General features: G+C 37.1%; 1 protein-coding gene across 4 annotated transcripts in view; it reads left to right on the top strand.

Annotated features, from left to right (window-relative positions):
• Nucleotides 1–21,007, top strand: part of LOC306884548 (calcium-activated potassium channel subunit alpha-1a-like) — a gene marked incomplete at its 3' end in the record, with an annotated part of 203,388 nt that overhangs the window by 164,069 nt on the left and 18,312 nt on the right. For all 4 annotated transcript variants that reach the window (XM_079440502.1, XM_079440501.1, XM_079440503.1 and 1 more), the window contains 4 exons: nucleotides 9,731–9,824; nucleotides 17,158–17,281; nucleotides 18,599–18,823; nucleotides 19,194–19,386. In XM_079440502.1, coding sequence (XP_079296628.1) covers nucleotides 9,731–9,824; nucleotides 17,158–17,281; nucleotides 18,599–18,823; nucleotides 19,194–19,386 — 636 coding nt within the window. The remainder of the gene's footprint in view (nucleotides 1–9,730; nucleotides 9,825–17,157; nucleotides 17,282–18,598; nucleotides 18,824–19,193; nucleotides 19,387–21,007) is intronic.

Here is a 21,007-nt window from a genome sequence, read left to right on the forward strand (position 1 = left end):
AATTTTGAATGTGCTCCAAAGCTATCTCACCCAGTTAAAAATGTTAGAAACACTGCTCACTGCTCAAGATCCCTTTTGATTTTATTTGTTCCCTGAGCAAAATTGGAAGGAGATCAGTAAATGGAAAAAAAAATACAGTCAAACTATATATATATGTTCATTATTTACTAAAATCATGTTTAATTTGCATGCCAAATGCTAGATTGTGATTGAAAGGGATCTTTAGTGAGATTCTTCTGTTCATAGAGTGTAAGTATATACTGGCAATGTCTTTTCTGCTATTCTTGGACAATCATGTTTTACAACCGCAAGCCATTAATGCCTCCACCATTTCCACTGGCTGAAATAAAACCTCTTCCTTCAGCGAAGTCCACATTTAGGTGCAATTGAAAAAACACGTCAAACTCTCCCCCTTTCCACAGGATCTGATCCTCCTCGATGATTTTCTCTTAGCCAGCAATCAGGGGAGAAAAAGTCGATGTGCTTTATTTAATGCCTTGTATACCACAGTGGGACTGTCAGGCTCAATGGGAAAGTTAAAAAGAGATCTCCTGACAGGAACTCAATTGAGATGGCGGTGACTCAGGCTATTGGATGAGGTCAGATGACTGAAGCAGATAGTTGTGTAAAGGACAGTGCCGAACAGGGGTCTTCTCATTAAGCCGTAGCAGATGTGAAATACTAAAGCGTCTGTCAATTAGGAATAGCAGCAGTGCGACCTACTATAAAAGCAGGGGTCAGTTCAGGCGATCGCATTTCCTCTGCGACTGCCTTCCGACTGTTCACCACATCAGCTTAGATTAGCATCAAACCCTATGATGAGGTTGACTTTGTGTCTCGTGTTTTGGTCTGTGGTGATATCCCTGGATACCAGTTACTGGTCGTTACGTAGTTACTGATCTCTTCACCTAGCGTCATCCTTCGTTGGTTTTCGTTGCTGTTTTTTCTGAATGGAGTGCATTTTTGCCAAGGCTGACCGCTAATGCCAGCTGCGGCTTTGTTTTGACTCCCTCCTATCGGTTTAGTCTCAGATCTAGCATTACATCTTTGTGCTGAGGAATTCACAGAGTTCCTCCATCTGACTTTGATTTCGCTCAGTCAATAATGATTTTCTGATGAAATTCTCCGAGCACGTCATCATGTTATTGACCCTGTTCTGAACCAGTGTTGGTCTCTAGTTCGGCATGCGTCTGCCCAACTAAGAACCCTCTACTCCTGTTTGAATAAAAGCAGCAATTGCTAAGTTTCTATGCACAATTACTTGAAGTAAAATTTTTATTAAATTAAATTAATTGATTTAATTTCAGTATTTATTTAATTTATATTTACTACATTCACTTTATATTTTATTTATATATATATATATATATATATATATATATATATATATATATATATATATATATATATATATATATAGTTTAAGTAAAAGCTACAAAAAATGTTAATTGAAATAAAATGTTAACTTTTATATCAACTTGCTGGCAAAGCAACATTTCTCATTTTAATTAAATTTAACTGGAAGTACTAAGATAACTAAAAACTAAAACTGAAATACAAATTTAACAAAAACTACTAAAAAAAAAAGAAAAACAAAATTACTAAAACTCAAAGCAGAAAATTCAAAAGATTCAAAAAATTGATAAAATATAATAGTATCTAATTTAATTTAACTGTGGTGTGTATGTATTTAATATGTAAAAAAATTTTTCTATATAGTTTATTTTATTTTATATTTGTTTTGTGGCCCCAAGTAATTTATTACCTTTATTAAAAGAGCCACAGTGGCTACAAGTTCCATTTGTATTTCAATTTTACGGAATTATTCCCAAAATTTATGATCGTGTTCTTTTGATCAGATGGGACAGAAGTGCTGCTTTATTTCTCTTATTTTTGCACTTCTGACTTTTTTGCATCAATTAAATGTGCAACTTTCACAACTAAACTGGCAATTTAGTGGCACTCTCCGCTAAATTGCACATTAATAGTAGCCCAGTTATTGCTGAAATAAATACTACTCCCCTGGATGCAGTAATTTTGCTGAATGCATGAAATGTGTGGCAGTACATGCACTCTGTCTTACAGAAGTAATGTTCCCTGATGGGCGCTTTCTCAAACAGCGCTTGTGCACTTTTTGCTCTGATTCTGTGCATGCATCACTCAGGATGGTAATGCTCCTTCCTGCCAAAGCCAGACAAAGAATTATTAGTATGAAAATTAGATGCGTGAGAAGTTGACACTGTCTTTCTTGCTCTCTTTTGGCTGCAGTCAAAGCCCAGAGAGTCGTTGACAAAGAGTTGGGAGCAATGGAGCACTCATTATAGCTCTGGTGCACTGCACACTATTAACAAGAGTTTGTTATCTCTGCAAGTGCAGGCTTTAGGGAGCAAATATCCTGAACGAGTAAGTTAGCTGCCTCTGCTCTAAGTTACAATGACAATAACAGTCCCTCCGCTCCACCTGCCGAGACTTATCCCCTCATTACACAAGCTTTAAAGACTCTCAAGGTGCTCAGCATCACAAAGGGTATTAATTCCTGTTTTGAACTTATGAGCCTTCACTAGGAACTTTCCAGCAGAGCAATCCTAGGCATGCCTGTTTTGTAAACAACAATCGCCTGGCACACTGAGAGGGGTTGCGGCTTTTTGGAGTCTTCTGGGCATTTTTTTTCTTGTCTTTTTCCTCTCCTCCTGCCCACTCCGGTTGGTTGTGGAGTTTGCCGAGGATGTGACGAGCATGGCAGGGCGGGGTGGCGCAGCCCAGAGAGTGGATCTTGTCCGCTCCTTGCAGGGAGGAACTCAGCACCGTCGGCTGTTATGCAGCCTGACATGAAAATTATGTTTGCACTTTCATTTCCCCAGCTCAGCTGGTGTGTCATGAAACTCAACCTGACAGTTCCTTACCACCAGGCAGGAGCAGGGCCGGTCATCCCTTCGCCGTGTAGGACAGATGCTAGCCAGAGAGTCGGCCGATTCTTCCTGCGCCCGCAGATCGCAAGCGACATATGCCAGGACCGGCGTGGGGCCCCTGCTTGAGCATTTGTGTCACCGCCCCGCCCTGGGCCAGCGCCGTGACCTTTATGGCATCAGATACAGTACTCGGAACGAAAGATGGGACTTTGCAATGATGGGGGCAGCAGTACAGAGCAGCCTACATGCATCCAAACACATCCTGCGTTATGATTGTCTGCATCAAACCCGGATACATATGCAATATATGACTTAGTCAACAAGAAATCAAAATCGACGCTATTTATCTGCTTAATACGCATTCCTTGTCTTGTATTAAATGATTCAGTGCTCATTATTCCAAAGACAGAAATAGTTTGGCCTCATAATGTTTATTCAAATTGGTCTGATTTTTCTCTAAAATGACTTTCCAAATTTTCCAGGTTATGGAAAATTTAGGCTGCACAGGCTATTGGATAAAATTAACCAACATCTAAATAGCAACCCATTCAGTTGCCAATAGATCTGCTCAAGTCTTCCCCTAAATTTTTTAAATATTCTTTAGAAAATGTCATTGTTAAATACTGATGTATTTAATATTGAAATATGTTTGGTAATTTAAAAAGATCTACAATATTAGTTCTTTTAAAATATTACAATACTTAATATAAATATCACTAATATCGTTTAACTCAGAAATACACCACATTACAGAAACAACATCAATTCAAAACATCAATTCATGTTCACTTTAATGACTAATGTTGTTTGCTTTGTCACAAGTTTTTAGCATATAATAATCTTGATTCTCCCAGCAGGCCATGCCTACGGTTTGGCGTTCTGCAGTTGACAAGATAGTAATTACTGATCAAAAATGATCAACCAGCAGCGTTTAATTTTTACAGAAGCTATTATGTGATGGGAAACATCTGTAATTTGTTGTTTAACTATTTGCTTAAGCCTCAAGATTGCTAACATCTGTTTGATCGGTTTCACTGGTTTTCATCAAATTGAGTGTCAAGGATAAAATGATGACTTATCAAAGCGTTCTCTTTTCTCCAACCGAACTCCAAATACCATAATGATCGTTGTGAGGTTGGTCGGATTTGGGCTGTATATTCGCCATAGGTCTTTGGACGGGAATCCAACATTTGACTTTTAAAATGGATCCGTGCTGTGGAAACACTGTGAACAGGCAGCTTGATTTTCATCGCTTCATTTAAATCCAGTCCCCCCACCAATCATCTCTTTTGTTTTTTGTTTCTTTAATCATCTCCTGCTTATACCATTACCTTCATCAACCTCTTTGCTTTAACTGCTGTTAACTTGACTTTCCTTCCTCTCTTCTGTCCTTGTGTGAGTGTGATGTACTGTCTTTCTCCTGTCTGTCTCACCCTCATTCTCTCTCTCTTCCTCTCTGTATTCTCTCATTGGTCTCTGTGTTCCCCTCAGCCAAATATAAGTTTAACGGATATGTCAGATCACGTAAGTGCACTTCTCTGTTTTCCTCATTCCCTCATTCGTTCGTGCAACCTGCCTGCTTTGGCTCTTTGATTTTACCCCCACTAGCATTACAGCACAAAAGCTGCCATCCTCAGCTCTCTGTAGATTACTGGGGATTGATGGGAAGGGGGGCTGTGATGACAGTTTCTTAGCACTGGGTTCTGGTCAAATGCATCAGAGGGGCTGCTCAACTTTAAAACATGTGCATGAGAAAGGTCAGGTGCTGAATAGAGGGATCCATATGAAATCCAGATGTTGCATAAAGCGTTCTGTGTCCTTGCAAGGGATGATTGAAGAGCTAGAAATGCTGTGAGGTATTGCACGTGTTTCTGTATTGTGACGCCACCAACAGCAGATGGCGCTACAACTCCAGGGAAAATGGGAGCGCAGTGTCAGTCTGGGGGTCGGTTCACAACTGAATGTGTTTTAGGAAAATGAGTCGCCAACGAATGCTGAGAGAGCTTTTGTTTTACTGCTGTTAAGTTTCATTTCGCATGTAACCTGATGTATTTGTGTTAATGTTTGGCAGAAGTGATCATTTATTTTGAAACTGTTTTTAAATGTTTTGTGATATATTTCTGAATCTGGAGGACAAAAAAAAACACCTTAGCTGCACATTTATTTAAAAAGTATAATTTAAAATATGCTAATTTATGAATAATTAGAAGAATTTAAGGTGATTTAAAATGTTACAAAGTGTATGCATGCCGAACTGACTTATGTAGAGCAGCCATAAAATTAGATAAAGTTTTAAAATGCATTTTCTCGCAGATGTATTTTCTATAATTTAACAATGGCCCTGATAAGAATGCACAATTGCGGCTCGTCACAGGATTTGCATTTCAGAAAGGGACAGTTGCCGTCTGGATTACTGTAAATCCACAGTGAAAGTGCCACAGCGGATGTTCTCTGTATAATGCTACTCGTGTTTGACAGGGGCCAGATGAATCCAGGAGTTATCTGTGGCGGCCTTTAAATCTATGCGGCAGCTGACGGCAGAAATAACCATCTATTTATTGCTCTGAGCAAGGTTTGGGGAGCGGGCGGAAACTGCTTTTCCACTTACACCAGATATTGGTTAACCTCTTGCCTTTTATGTAGATAGCATTAGGCTGGAGTCTTATGGCTGGGATGGCAGGCAGTGAGCTTGATAACTCCCCGTGTGTAACACTTTAGGTCTCTTTTACACACCGCAGACTCCTGTCTGTCAGACTGCAGATTGTTGTTATTTTGCTGCTTTTCGCGGCTTAATCGAAGACATTTTCGCGTATTGTGTGAAGTATTGATTTTCACACATTTTAGATGTTGTTTCAACATGGCTTTGCCGTATATTGAGGCAGAACGTAAAGAGATTGCTATGTTCCCTTGTGTGAGCACATCTCTACCTGCACTGTGACCTGATTCGTTGTGACGGTGATCAGGAATAGTATGTTCGTGCTTTGTTCTGTCTTGTCGCAGAGCAGGCGAGGAAGAAAGTGCTTCTAATTAATTAATGTTTATTAGCAATGGAAAAGCAAATGTCATATTGAACATTTCACCTAAAGCGCTTGCCAAGTGGTTAAGTAGTGTTTAATAAAACTGAGGGGGTCATCGTCAATTATTCAAATATGCGGCGGTTGCCTTTATGGCACACAGATTTGTGGATCTGCCTGTAAATGGTAATCGAAGGGGGAAATAAATGGCGCAACAATGAAAATCATGTCAACTTGTATTTTCATACTTAAATATTTATGTAATTCTCATGCAGTTCAGTGATTGAATTATGAATGCTTCAATGTTTTAATCATAATATATTTAGTTTAGAAGCACTAATGGCATGTGCTTTTAGGTGACTTTTATAAAGCAATTTTAAACCTTATAAAATGCTTTTTATTTTACTGTTTTTTTTTTTTTAACCGGGGATTTGTTTTTAATTTACAGCCTCTTAAAATATTAGGTAATTTTACTTTTTTTGACAAGTTTAATTCAGCTTGTAAAATATCATGTGGTGTGACTTGCCACAAGCTTCATGATATTGTATTGTGTTAATAATACATGATAGTTAAAAAATAAATGAATTTTTTTTATTATAGATGTATAATAATAATATTTTTGATATAAAATATTAATTTCAAACCTTTTTGAAAATAATGTAAAGGATGTGTATACTCACATTTAAGGTGTAAAGAAAATGTTAATACATTTAATAATAAATTAAATACACTAATACATTTAATCTTTTTATTTTTTTTCAATTTTTAGACTAATTTAAATTCTTAAAAAAAAAAAAAAAAAAAGTATAACAATTTTCAAAACTATATGAAACCAACATGGATACACAAAAACATTTTCTAGAAACTTGGCACATCTGTTTTAAAGATTTTTTTAAAATACTAGATTTTTAATATATATTTTTCCTTTTCTTTATCGTAGACACTCTTATTTGTCACTGACCCAATTCACAGTCATCTCTCCTTGTTTTTGTCTTCCACTGTTTGACAGTAAAGGAGGAAGTTATACCGACTTTTCAAAACCACTCCATCAAACTGGCCAACAGCATGGCTGTTCCCAACACTCTTCCCAGTGTGCTGCCGGTTGTGGAGTGTTCCACCACTGCCGTACCTCTTGTTAATAACCGTAAAGGAAGCCTTCTCCCTCCGGCGCCGCCTTCACAGTCACGCCTCAGCCTGGCTGGTCTGAACCGGGCCCGCAGCCTGCCCGGAAAATACCGCTACCGCCCCAGCACCTTGTCCTCCACGCTCACCCCCACGCACTGTAGGTGGCGCCTTAGGACGCATTAGTCAGTGCTGCCGCATACAACCCCTTCCTCCTGCATGGGTCCCTGCAGTCACTGCTGCATGCATGTAGAGCAGCTAGTGGCTAATATACCCACTGCCCCAACACTAAGTATGTGTGTGTGTGTGTGTAGTGTGTGTAATGTGTGTAACTGAAACTGCCATGGAAAGAAGTTCCAGTATAGCTTTTTTTTGATAAATTTGTTTCATTATGTATTTTGAACAGTTTTTTTGCATTAAATATATATATTTTTTACGTCTTTTATTTATTTTTGTTTAATTTTAATATTTCTTTTTTTTTCAGATTAAAATTAGATTTTTAGTGTTGTCATACTTAGACCTAAGCCAGTTGGCCATGGGCAACCTACGTTGTACAAAAAGTGTTCAGAATTATAGTAATTTAAAATATTTTTTCATTACATAAATATTTCTGATTTATTTTATATTTTATTAATTTTACTTTTTTCTTCTTCTTTCTGGTTCATTACCAGGTTTAAATTAGATTTCCAATGTGGTCTCGGCCTTTCAGAATTAAACCAATGTATTTTTCCTTTCATATCTTAAATATTTCATATTTTATGTAATTTTTTTCCCAAGCCATTCCAGGTTTAAATGTAATTTTCAATGCGGTCTCAGAGTTTTAAACCTAAGCCAGTTCTTATGAACACCCTAAATTTTACAAAGTGTCCAGAATTACAGTAAAAATGAAACGAAACAAACCAAATTATTTCTGTTATATCTGTTGTGTGTTAAAGCATGCTTCAGCCCGTTGTCTGTCTGAAGCAGAGGAGACCGACGTCTAGCTCAATCGTTCTGATCAGCAACACTAAAAACCAGGGCTATAGCTGCCCGTGGTATGGAACAGCAATCACACTTTGGTGGGCTGATCCTATTTTGATTGAGGTTGTAAAAGTACCGTAATGTAATTTGGAACAAGCAGAGACTTGCTGAAATGGCCATGTTGCAGGTGGAGTTATTTCATTGTTAAGCCTCTTACTGAAGGGCACCACTGTAGCTCGTAAATCTCCGCCGCCTAATTTGGAGGAGCAAGGGCAGGAGAGAGCTGTCCGGCCCAGCCAGGCCACTCACTCAACAAACAAAACACGGAACAAAGGGCCACTGCACCGCCATCTTATCAGTAGTGATATTTTTAAAGTTGATTACTGTCTCACATTGCTCCTTCCACAGTGTAATTGCAAATGTCAAGCACTGGCATTTGGTGAAGACACAGACAGCGTCTTTTTGTTTAATTTGTCTTTTTTCATTAGAACAATTAGATGACAAAGGGAAATCAGAAACCTACAAGTATATGCGTCTGCAGTATGTCTCTTATATTTTGCTGTGCTGATGAATTTATAACAGAGCCACACTAAAGCAAGCTTGCAGTGTTTTAGAGTTTGGGCTTCTGTTACTAGTTTGCCTCTAATACAAATCAGACCATGTTGGGTTCAGTATCTGGTATCATATCAAATATAAATAAAAAAGATGCATAATATAAATATAGCAGTTGAGCAATAACGTACTGTGAAAAACTTACTGTGGTATACATGGAAATTATACATAAAATTCCAGGAGAGAAAATATTTAATAGTTTTTGTCATATTGAACACTTTCTCCTCAACTTAAAGGAACAGTTCGCCAAAAAATAGGAGGAGAGGAGAAATTTTGAGTAAATTGACATGCTTTTCTGATCCATACAGTGATCAAAGCTGTTAAAGCACCTTAAATCAAATAAATCTCAAATTTAAGTTGTTCATTTTGGCAGATATGGCAACTTAAGATACAAAGGCCAGAATTTGATGCAATATGTAACAGGAGAAAGCTATAGTTTTTTTATTTTTCACCTCACTATATCATCACACATCTCCGACAGAAGTTTTAACACTCGCACATGTGTTTCTAAAGCAGAGAGCTTGTGACATTCACAGGCCCCTCAGTAACATCCTTCTGGAGAGGCGTTTCAGTTAAAGAAGGCTCAGTTCAGGGTGCTTGTTCATCGCTGAGAGTGCTTGTGGTACGGGGGCCAGACTCACAGCGGAGCCATCACTCATGGCTCTCTGAGTGATGAGGATTGATTTTGCCATGTAGTCATCCATTAAAAACACACACACCAAATTACTCTCCTTTTTCTTTTTTCTTCCCCTCTGTCATTGTTCGAGCTCATGCCCTCCAAACAATGACAGCGAGGTAAAAGAGAGTTTGATACGGACTGAAATAAATCCACACATACGCACATCGCTCAAACCAACTCTTTGAAAAGAAAATTCATGGAAAACAGGGTGTAAAACTTAATGGTTGTCCTTCAGGTCTGTACTTGCCTTCTTTAAGTGTACTTTTGTCCATACTAACACTGTTCTCTTTCTATTTTTGGAGGTCTTCACAGATTTGAGTGTTTTTTGCAATGATTGATTGAGTGTTGGCTTTTGTGTTCTTTAATATGTCATCTCCAGCACACTTTACAATCCCAGCTGTCCACAGTCTGACACTCTTTGCATGTGTTTGCAGTCGAAGATGAGCATCCGTCAACACTGTCACCCAAAAAGAAGCAACGCAACGGAGGCATGCGAAATTCACCCAACTGCTCACCCAAAATGATGAGGTAAGACATTGATTTCAAGACGCTCCCTCTAGCCTTCAAAAGGAAAGACAGGACGGATGGTGCTGGGATGGTGGGAGTAGGAGGAGTGGAGAAGGAGAAAGAAAGTGTGGAGGGAGAGAGAGAGAGAGGGAGGGAGGGGAGAGCAGGCCTTTCAGGCCAGGCGTCTGAGCTGTCAGCCTGTCAGCGGTTAATGATAGAGCTGAAATATTTCTGTCATGAAAGCAGCTATGAAAAGCTGTTTGAAAAATACTCTTGCTTTAAAGTCTCAGCTGTCATCCCCCCCCAGTCCCGTCCACATGTAGTTCTTAAACAGCGGTGGCACTAATGACGGTGCCAACCAATCAGAGACGCCAGTATGGTTACTTAGCCTCGGGGCTCTTCATCTATTGTGGGAACCCCTGTGAGGCGTGTTTTTCGTACTTAAGGCCATATGTGAAATGTATCATTGCAATCAAAAATGAATTCAAATATTACCTTCCTTTTATCCTGTCCGCTGGAATTAGAATGCTGCTAATTGATTTTGACTGATAAAAGGCTTTTTTAACTTGCTTTCCGCCCATGTGGCCAGGAGACGTTTATGCAGAGGTTGTAAAAAATGCAGAGACAATGCCCTCCGTTGCACGTCATGGAGCGAGAAAGTGTTGCTGAAGCTTTAGAGGAAAGGACAACTTTCTGCAAAGTGATAGCCAACATGTTTGACTATATGTATGTTTGTGTTGCAAAAAAATTGCGTTTTTGTAATTTAGTGCAATTTAGAGTCAGTCACATTCTCTCAGTAAGTATATAATCCCAGTTTTATGTTGCAGCCTTATTTTTACTGCAATAATTTTAAACATTTGTTTTATTTTTTTCAATGTAATTTAAATAAATAAATATTGTAGTAATAGTTGTAAAATGTAACATTTAATTAAAAATTGTTACCTGAGACAGCAGTTTTATTTTAATTTTGCAATGCAATATTTAATTTAATTTTTTACATATTGTATTATAAATGTAAAAAATAAGGGATTTTTTTGTTTGATTTTTTTTTTTTCATTTTTATATTTAACATAACATTGTATTACTTTTTTTTTTTTTTTCATTTGTATGCCACCCACAAGGCATTTCTCTGTAGCTTATAATAAGTACCCTAGACAGAGGTCTCCAGCATGAATTCCCCCCCCAAATGAAGCAATTATGTCGAATTTTACATACTGTAAACTGTCAGCCCTGCAGAGGATCTCGCCCTTTAGTCTGCTTTCCAAGTGAAAATGATCAATGTTCAATTGTTTCTTTTCGCTCTCAGTTTTAAACAATAAACTGCGAGTGGAATGAAAAAAATAGCTTTCAGCGATTGCTGAGAAGGATCTTTGGTTTTTATTCCTTAACTTACAGCACAAAACTGTTTTTCTGAGCAGATTTGAAGATCCCCGTTTGCCATGTAATGTATGCATCGACTCTTTGATCTACAAGTGATAATAATTCTTGGGAGTTATTTATCCTGTTTTGAAACGCTTCAAAGCGGTGTCAAAGTTTTCTGTGCTTTAGGGTGCCTGTGTGTTCAGCTGGCTCTTGGGTACTGGATGACAGGTCCTCTGTTCTAGGTGTAAGCTTTTTCAAGCCAGAGCCCTGCAGCGAAACATCGAAATTACCAAAGACAGACCTGTGGACTCCCTCAACCTGTGCCCTCCATGTCAATACATTACAACATACATTAAATACCTTGCCTTTACAAGGTGCGTTTTATGCACAATGAAAAGCAATTGTTTGAGGGAGCCTTAGGGATACTTTATTCAACAAGCAGGAAAGGGAAAAACAGCCAGCGTATACCGTATCAAGTATGGTTTTTACAGGCTTCTGCGCCTCCAGGCCGTCGTAAATAAATAATGATCAACAGATTGGCTGTGGGTTTTTGAAAAGCATGCCTTTGTCAGTTTGCATGATAGGGAAAATTTTCAAAGCGAGGAGCTGCTTTCATAGGCTGCTGGGGAGGGATTCGGGGAGCCAGTGACTGCCGAGTGATGCGCTGGAATAGCTGAACGTTGTTTGAAAAGCAGCTCGCCCGGCTCTCAGGGCAACTTCTGTTCTCTCTCGCTCTCTTTTTCCCCAAATGCACGTCTACGACGCTCCTCTGGACATACCAATTAAATGGAGAACTTTCTGTCTCGCTTACGGTACCTGCTAGTTTCCTATAAAGTACTCCAGGCCTTTTATTTTCAGATTAAATGTCTCTTTAAATTGAGTGTTTTCGGCTTGGTTGTTCGCAAAAATAAAATCAAGTGGAAGATGCACTAACATTCAAACCTTTTTTCTTTTTCTTTTTTCTATTCTTAATTCTTGTTTTTGAAACAAGTCACCAAGGCTACATTTATTCAGTTATTTGGAAAAACAAACAAACAGTAAATACAGTAATACTGTGAAATACTATTACATAATAAAATTCAAATAATAATATTAAAATAGATATTTTCTATTTTAATATATTTAAAAATGCAATTTATGTGACGTCAAAGCAGAATTTTTAGCATCAGTGCTCCAGTCTTTAGTGTCACATGATCATTCAGAAATCATTCTAATATCCAGATTTGGTGCTCAAGAAACATTTCTTCTTATAAATGCTCAAAACTGTTTTTGCTTTCCGTATGTATATTTTTTTGAAATAAGGATGCACAACCACTCAAATGATCGGGCTAAGTAAAATGAAGAAAAAAAAAAAACATTCAGCAAGAAAGTGACAGTAAAGTCATTTATAATGTTACAAAAATTATATTTCAATTTTGTTTTTCTATTCATCAAAGAATCTAAAATATATCATGATTTCCACAAAAATGGTAAGCAGCAAAAACAGTTTTCACCATTAAAAATAACAAAAACTATCACTGATAAAATGCACCAATAATAATTACAAATGAGCATTTCAGAATGATTTCTGAAGTATGTGACACTGAAGAATGGAGTAATGACTGCTGAAAATCCAGTAATATAATTCCAGAATTTTATATTTCAAAAAAGTTTATTTATAATATCTGAAATATTATGCAATAACAATATCACACTTAAACACTTCAAAGGAGACACAACACATCTAATTGTGGGAAGTCACAATGCATTTGTTGGGTTTCCTAGCAGCAGCAAGTAACATCAGATGTTTTATTCTGGGTTGGTGTGGAGAGTTGGATTTTGCTTGTGACTGGCAGGCGGCTCTGACAGCGGGTGAGAGATAGCTATCTTGGCAGCGGTGCACTGCACCAGTCAATTTGTTGAGGGGAGATTGAAATGACAGAGGTCTACAGAGTGAGTGGTGAAACATGCGCCACATAATGAAATATTCAGTCGGGGTGTAAAAGCACTAAATGCTTTCACTGTTATTAGCACCTGCACACAGCCTGATATCATCTCATGCAAGCATGCTAATTGACACATTTCTAATGTGATATTTTAGCAATCAAACACGTCAGAGGATCGTGTAACTGAATTAACCTGCTTACGAAGATGATAGAGAGAAAGAGGAAAACGGTAATTATGAGGTTTTGTAATATGACCAGAATTTTTTACTTCCACGCATCCATTATTGAAGTTTGCATATGCAGTATTTGAAATTTAGCTTCAGATGTCAGTGCAGTTATTTTAAGTTTAAATAAATTTTCCAGAATATCTGATGTTATGCAAATATGGAAGGTGAAGCAGAGGTCTGATCATTCATTATTAGTGTGATTAACAAGGGGGTAATGCAATTTACAAACCTCATTTAGTGCTTAATTACAGAGTGTTACAGAACAAGGCATAACAGGCACGGTTTTATGTCGTCAGTTAAATTACATCACGTGCATAAGATAAAATAATGCACCCTGATGTTAATGAACAAATACCTATTCATTGCATTGATAAATCCTGTAATTTATTGAACATCTTTCATACTTAAGCTTCAGATCTTTGTAAGTGTTATACAGTAAATCCACCCTCCCTGAGCTGCTTCATATATTAACATTTTATTTGTCATATATACATATATATTATCAGACAAGATTGGTTTAAAAAAAAAAAAATAGGCTTTCATGGTTTTTGTTTGTTGAAATCCTTTGTAAATGGTTGTTAATCTGTGGATGATATTATCAGCAATAGCTGGGTCGAGCAGGCTCAGAGAGAGAGAGCATGTTCCCCTGCAGCCACGTCTCAGAGATGGGGCTTTGTTGTCTGCCCTGAGGTCATTTCCTCAAAGGCAGCCTTTTGGCCTGTCTCAGGCCCGGTTCTGTGGTTTCTCTTAAAAACTGTGGTTTAACAGCCAAAATATATTTAATCGTGCTTTTTTGTTATTTTTATACCAGTATATGTTATCAGTATATGAAATTCACTGTATGTTGTGCCAGTAGTTGTACAGTATTTGTGTGTATATATATATATATATATATATATATATATATTTTTTTTTTTATATTATTATTTTTGGTGGTGCTTCCACCTCTTGCAAATAAAACCGTGCCTATTTTTTGTGCTTTAATGTTCATTTTCACAGCATTTACATGCAGGGATCCCAAACAGGTCTGTTGACAGTCGTTAGGAAATATGATGGCTACACAATTACACATTTAAAGGCATTACAATATGAATTAATTTATATTGCCAACTACAGTGCCCTCCAAAAGTATAGGAACAGTAAAGTCAAAATTGCTCTGTTGGCTGTGGAGTCAAGACATTTACAAATATGATTAAAAGATGAATATGAGACAAAACTACAGAATGTTACATTTTATTATTGGTTCATTCAACACAGATGTTTTACCAGCTAAGAAGTTCAGCACATTTAGAGTTTCATCCCTCTATCTGATGTGAGCATAAGTATTGGAACAGTTGCCTCACAGGTCTTTCTAAGTGATCAGCTGTGTGCTGTTGCATTCATTCTTCAGATATTAAAAGCAGGGAATGTGTCGTATCAGATATATACATTACTTATGTATTCTGAATCTAGCATTCGATGATGACACACACAAACCAGGATGAAGATGAGCTGACTTTGAGAGAAAAGCAAGCAATTTGGATGCTAAAAGAAAAGAGGAAGTCAGTTAGAGCTCTAGCAAAAACAAAGGGCATGGAGAAATCAAGAGTTTGGAAAACACCAGCAACCAACAACGACCTGATCGGCCGAGAAAACAACAGTAATTGATGACAGACAAATCATAAAAGCTGTGAAAATGAACCCTAAAAGACGTGTCTGTAAAATCACCAACAACTTCCAGAAAGCTGGGGTGATGCTCTGACAATTTACTGTCCTCAGGAGACTTTGACACAGAATTACAGATGCTACACAGCAAGATGCAAACCTCTGACCAGCACCAAATATAGAAAGGCAAGATTAGAGTTTGCAAAAAAGCACAAAGGTGAGCCAGAAGAGTTTTGGAACTGTGTTTATGGACCGATGAGACAAAGATGAACCTTTATCTAAGTGATGGGAAAGCAAAAATGTGCAGAAAAAAAGGAAACTGCAAATGATCCCAAGCATACAGCCTCATCTGTAAAGCATGGTGGAGGTGGTGTCATGGCATGGGCATGTATGGCTGTCTCTGGAACAGGCCCTCTCAACTTTACTGATGACTTAATGTATGATGACAGTAGCAGAATGAATTTGGAAGGGTACAAAACCATCTTGCCTACCAATATTCAAGAAAATGCCACCAGATTCATTGGGAAGTGCTTCATATTGCATCAGGACAATGACCCAAAACACCCTACCAGTTCAGTCAAAGAATTTATAAGAGCAAAGAAATGAAAAGTCTTAGATTGCCCAAGTCAATCTCCAGATTTAAACCTGATTGAACATGAATTTCACCAGCTGGAGAGGAGAGTAAAGGCAGAAACTCCCCAAAACAAGCAACAATTGGAATTGGCTGCAGTAAAGGCTGACTAGATAATAGCTTTTAATCTTTTATATCTGCCTTATGTTCAACTGTCCCAATACTTATGCTCACATCAATGAGTGGGATGAACTCTAAAAGTGCTGTTCTTTTTATTTGGTAAAACATGTATGTGTTGAAACATCTAATAATAAAATGTGACATTCTGTAGTTTTGTCTCATATTCATATTTTAATCATATTTGCAAATGTCATGACTCCACAGCCAACAGAGAAATTTTGTCTTTACTGTTCCAATACTTATGGAGGGCACTGTAAATCATTATAAATATGTTGTAAATATTTAATATACATCACACATCCCTAGTTGTTATTGTACTAATTTCCAATTATTGGACTGTTCTAAGACAATAAAATTGTACAACAAATGACTAAATGTTTACGGAGACAGCATATGTTAGTTTTCTGGTTTTAAGAATATTTTCAAAAAAATTAAACATCACATTTGCAATAATTCATTTATAGTTGTTTTTTTTGTTTTTTTAAATGAAAGTATGTTTATATGAAATATTTTAAGAGATCATAGGTTTATACATGTATATATTTATTTTTCTCTGTATGGAGTATATTAAACATGCAGATGTGCCCATGTTGAATACTACCAAGAAATCTGTATTTGAGGCAGAGAATGCAACAATAACAAGCTCAAAATGGCATTCCACAATTTTTTGAGTTGCTATTTATACCACACATATCCCCAGACCAGGCGTCAAATGAACATGGCCGCACATTTAGTTTGTGAATTCAGTTTTTCAGTTGTATAGTTCTGCTACCAAGCTGTTTAGAAAGCTTTCAGGGAGGTTGAATGTGAGCTGTACCCAAGTGCTGGAACTTCCTTCACGGTCAATGTGCCCCTTAGATCAGCTTCTGCAGGATGCGCTGATATAGGTTAGCCTGTTTGGACGTGACACGCTGCTGAAACATTAATGGCCTTCAGTTTGGGGGAGCAAAATGTGATTGGGCAAATTCTAAAATATTTAAAGTGCGGCTCTGTTAAAGCTTTTACCGTTGGACGCATCACGTCAGGAGTGATGCGGAGTAAAAGCCGGTAATTGGCGTTCCATTCTGGTGCCACTCAGTCACTGAAGTGCTCCGGCTCCATCTCTTCCACTCCAGTGCTGTCACCGGCACGGTCGCTTTGATGACTCCGCATTCTTGGCAGCCCGGAGAGAGCTGCCGTTATGATGGAGTCCAATGCACAAATTCAATCTGACAATGACAAGCCATGTCAGCACAGGCCTGTTTACTGCTTATTTATTGTCAATAGACGTCTGGTGAGATGTGCAGAAAGTTTGTCCTTTGGCAAATGTCACAATTAACCCACTGTCACTTTTTTATTTTATTATTTTTTTTATTTAATTTTTTTTACTAACCTGCATTTGCAAATAAGGGCAAGCGTACATGTTTTCTTCTCTCATGTTTTCTCCTCCTTATGTTCTATTTCAGACACGAGCCTCTACTCGTTCCAGGAAATGAGCAGATTGAGAACATGGATGCTAATGTGAAAAGATACGACTCTACTGGAATGTTTCACTGGTGTCCGTCCAAAGAGATTGAGAAGGTCATTCTGGTAGGTATCTTCATAACTGTTGTGTTAAAAGTGCTTTACAAAATGTTCAGGTTAAGTACTATCTGTAATCAGACAAAAACATTCAAGCATCACCTAGTCACAAGAATGTCGTGTTGGTCTCTTCTTATTTATTTTTTCAGAATTTAGCACATCGACAGATCTTAAGAACTATAAATGACAAAAGGCTATGTTTTTATTAACGTCCTATAAAATTCTTCCTCAGCACTATGATGCAGAGTAAAAAATATATACCACACTAATAACATTTAGAAATGATTACAATGCAATTTCAAATTTTTTTTGTATCCTACCATTTAAACGCAATGCAAAAACCACAGAAACTGTTTGCATTGAGTTGCATTATCAATATCATGATAATTTTATACTGAATTAAGTATTATTAAAGCTTGCAATCATGAAATCTGAATTGCTATTTAATCACTATTTTATATATATATTATATTGCAAAAACAGTTTTTTCATTGTGCGTTCCAGTTAATTTCAGTCAAACTGCAGTTGGGTTATTTTGATTAGGTATAATATTACAAAAAAATACTAGCTAACTAACACAATAAAAACATGATAGCATAAGTCATGATTAAAAAAAAAAAAAAACGGAGTCATCTGTTTTGTAAATAAACTCTTCATATATATATATATATATATATATATATATATATATATATATATATATATATACATACATGCATACATACACATATATATATACACACACACATCCTATGATCCCAATCCCTATTTCCCCCATGATCGAAGTAATGAAAAACATCACTAACCTTTTTGCTCATGTTATGTATTATTTGCCTTGAATACAATGAACTGAAAGTCAATTTTAAGGTCAAGGTGTAAGAATATTAAATGCATTTATTTATTTTAATTTATTTAATGACAGTATTTATTTCCTTTTACTAAATGAATTGAATTTTGAGTATCCTAAACAGATGTATTTTACTCACTTTATACACTGTTGACGATGTTTGATGACAATGTGCTTGAACATGCATAAATGCTGTTCTACAATGATATTGTTTCCTCTCTTTAATTATTATTGTTGTTTAATGTGTTTTTTCTCACAATTCCATATGGTGTTATTCAAACTTAATTGCTATTATGCGATTTACATTTCACTCAATTAAATACACCATTTACAATTTCTGCACTTTTTCATTTTAAACAATATATAAACTACTCCTGCAGCTCATGTTGTTTTGTATGGATGGCAGTAGATGAGCTCTTATTCTATTCTTGCTGATGAGATTGTAACTGTCGTGTTTGTTTCTGGCTTTTTCACCACAGACACGCAGCGAGGCTTCCATGACGGTTTTAAGTGGACATGTAGTAGTCTGTATATTTGGAGATGTCACGTCAGCTTTAGTGGGGCTTCGAAACTTGGTGATGCCTTTGAGAGCAAGCAACTTCCATTACCACGAGCTAAAGCCCATCGTGTTTGTGGGCTCATTAGATTATCTGAGAAGAGAGTGGGAAACCCTTCACAACTTCCCTAAAGTCTCCATCTTACCTGTGAGTACATGCTTTTGAAAATGTAGAAGTAAGACATTACCGGCTTTTTGCATTGAAAAGTGCCACCACAATTTGTTCTCAAGTGTTGATGTTCTGGTTTCTCTTGGCCGTGTTAATCTCAGGCTTTGCTTCTTTCTGTAGTACGTGTTATCATTAGCTTGACTATGTATGAAAAACAAAGCTGCCGTCAGCAAAGGCTAGCCTTTTAGATTAAACCACATCTCTTCTTCCCTCAGCACATAGTTAGATCAGCTGAATGTCACTGCCTTTAGAAAAGTAAATACTTGTTAACTAATTTCCCTGAGGTCCTGCGCCATCTTTAATTTGTTTTCCCCTTTCTTACTCTCTTCCCTCTCTCTCTCCGCTGAAGGGTACGCCATTAAGTCGAGCTGATTTAAGGGCCGTCAACATCAACCTCTGTGACATGTGCGTTATCCTGTCAGCCAATCAGAACAATATCGACGATGCTTCACTGCAGGACAAGGAATGCATCTTGGCGACTCTTAACATCAAATCTATGCAGTTTGATGACAGCATTGGGGTCTTGCAGGCTAATTCCCAAGGTAAGGAGTGGCCAAAAATACTTAGAGACGCATAGAGACGGCGCATACTCCTCAAGAGCTTAGGACTGTGAAATCAGTCATTTACTGTGTGCTTTCAAAGACACAAGGTCCAATTATATGCCCAAATGGTTTAATAAAACAAGGGATAAAAGCATGACTCATGTTTCATATGTTTGTGCATCTAGAAACACAATAACTAGACACTTTATGCAAATAATTTAGCATTTCATGCATATGCATGTTCATTATTAGTATACACATGCAATTCTGAGCAAGTGTGTATTATATTTTTCCACTGTAATCAAAGCTCTGAAAAGCATCCCTAACGTTTTTGTGCAGATTGCATATTTGCCTCCAATTGCTGGACCGCGGCAGATTTGTTTGCCGACAAATTGACTCGAACAGATTGTTTATGCATTCAGATAAACATGTAACCCTCTTGTGCCCATCAGGATTCATCATCATTAAACAGACTTTACAAATCAGCAGCTTCACTTTCTCAGCTGCTCTTCATTACGTAAATTACACACACTGCACAAGCTGGCCCACAACAATTAACATTTCAACCATTATTGAGTATCCACTTTTTGCACAGAAAGATGGATTTAAAGCTTCAGAATGACAGCTTTTAGATGAAACGTGCCCATAATTGTCCCAAAGGCTCATGCTGAACAGTGTGTAGTAGTGATGGGAAGAGCACATCCCTCTGTGTTGATGATTGTAGCTTTTAATCATACTGTTGAAGAATATGTTATTATCAGGCACAGAAGGAATCGGTTTGCTATATCTGTGCTGATTTTGGGGAATTCTGTGGATTTAAACATTGTAAAGTGTATTAAGTGAGAGTACTGCACCCTTGTTGGTGACTGAACACATAATCAAATTAGCCAAAGTATTAAATAAAATTGCAGGAGAGGCAGGGGATGTGTAGAAATTTGTGACTGATGGGCATTTCTAGTTCAGTGGAAATCTGTGCACTGATTCCATGCGGGCCTGGTCATTACTATGCTCTCAATTAATTTAACTCAGCATCTGGCATGATCAACAGCAGACTAATGGTGTGTAATAAAGATTTATTTCAATAACACTGAGCGTATTAGAACATATTTTATCCCGCAATGAACAGTTTTCTTGTTCTCAGATTATTCCCAAGTAAACATTTGCACCAATAGAAATAACAAAGGATTTATTTTTCTTTCAGGTTATAGTTCCAACTGGGCAAACATACAGTTATTTATTATTCTCAATCTTATTAATGTTACATGATTACACATCATTATTTAATTTTCTTTAAGGCAGAAGGATCATATAAGAAATGTATTAAAAAAATGATTGTATTGAAATCTTTGAGATAGAGGTGTAACAAATTACATCATACTACATCATCTCTGTAAATATTCTTGCCCTCAGCACCTCGTCGTTTCAGTGAGGCTTGTTAAACTTGCAGAAGGTGTTATTGAATAAATCAGATAGCCTTTTGGCAGGAGAAAGTACTACACAGGGCACTACTAGAAGTGCTTTAGGGGGTTTTTAATAAAGTACACAAAGTCCAAGCTACATAATGCATTACTATTGAAAACTACAACACAAGGCAGAATTTAGAGCATGAATTTAAGGTTTG

Source organism: Barbus barbus (assembly GCF_936440315.1).
Source record: "Barbus barbus genome assembly, chromosome: 18".
Lineage (NCBI taxonomy): Eukaryota > Metazoa > Chordata > Actinopteri > Cypriniformes > Cyprinidae > Barbus > Barbus barbus.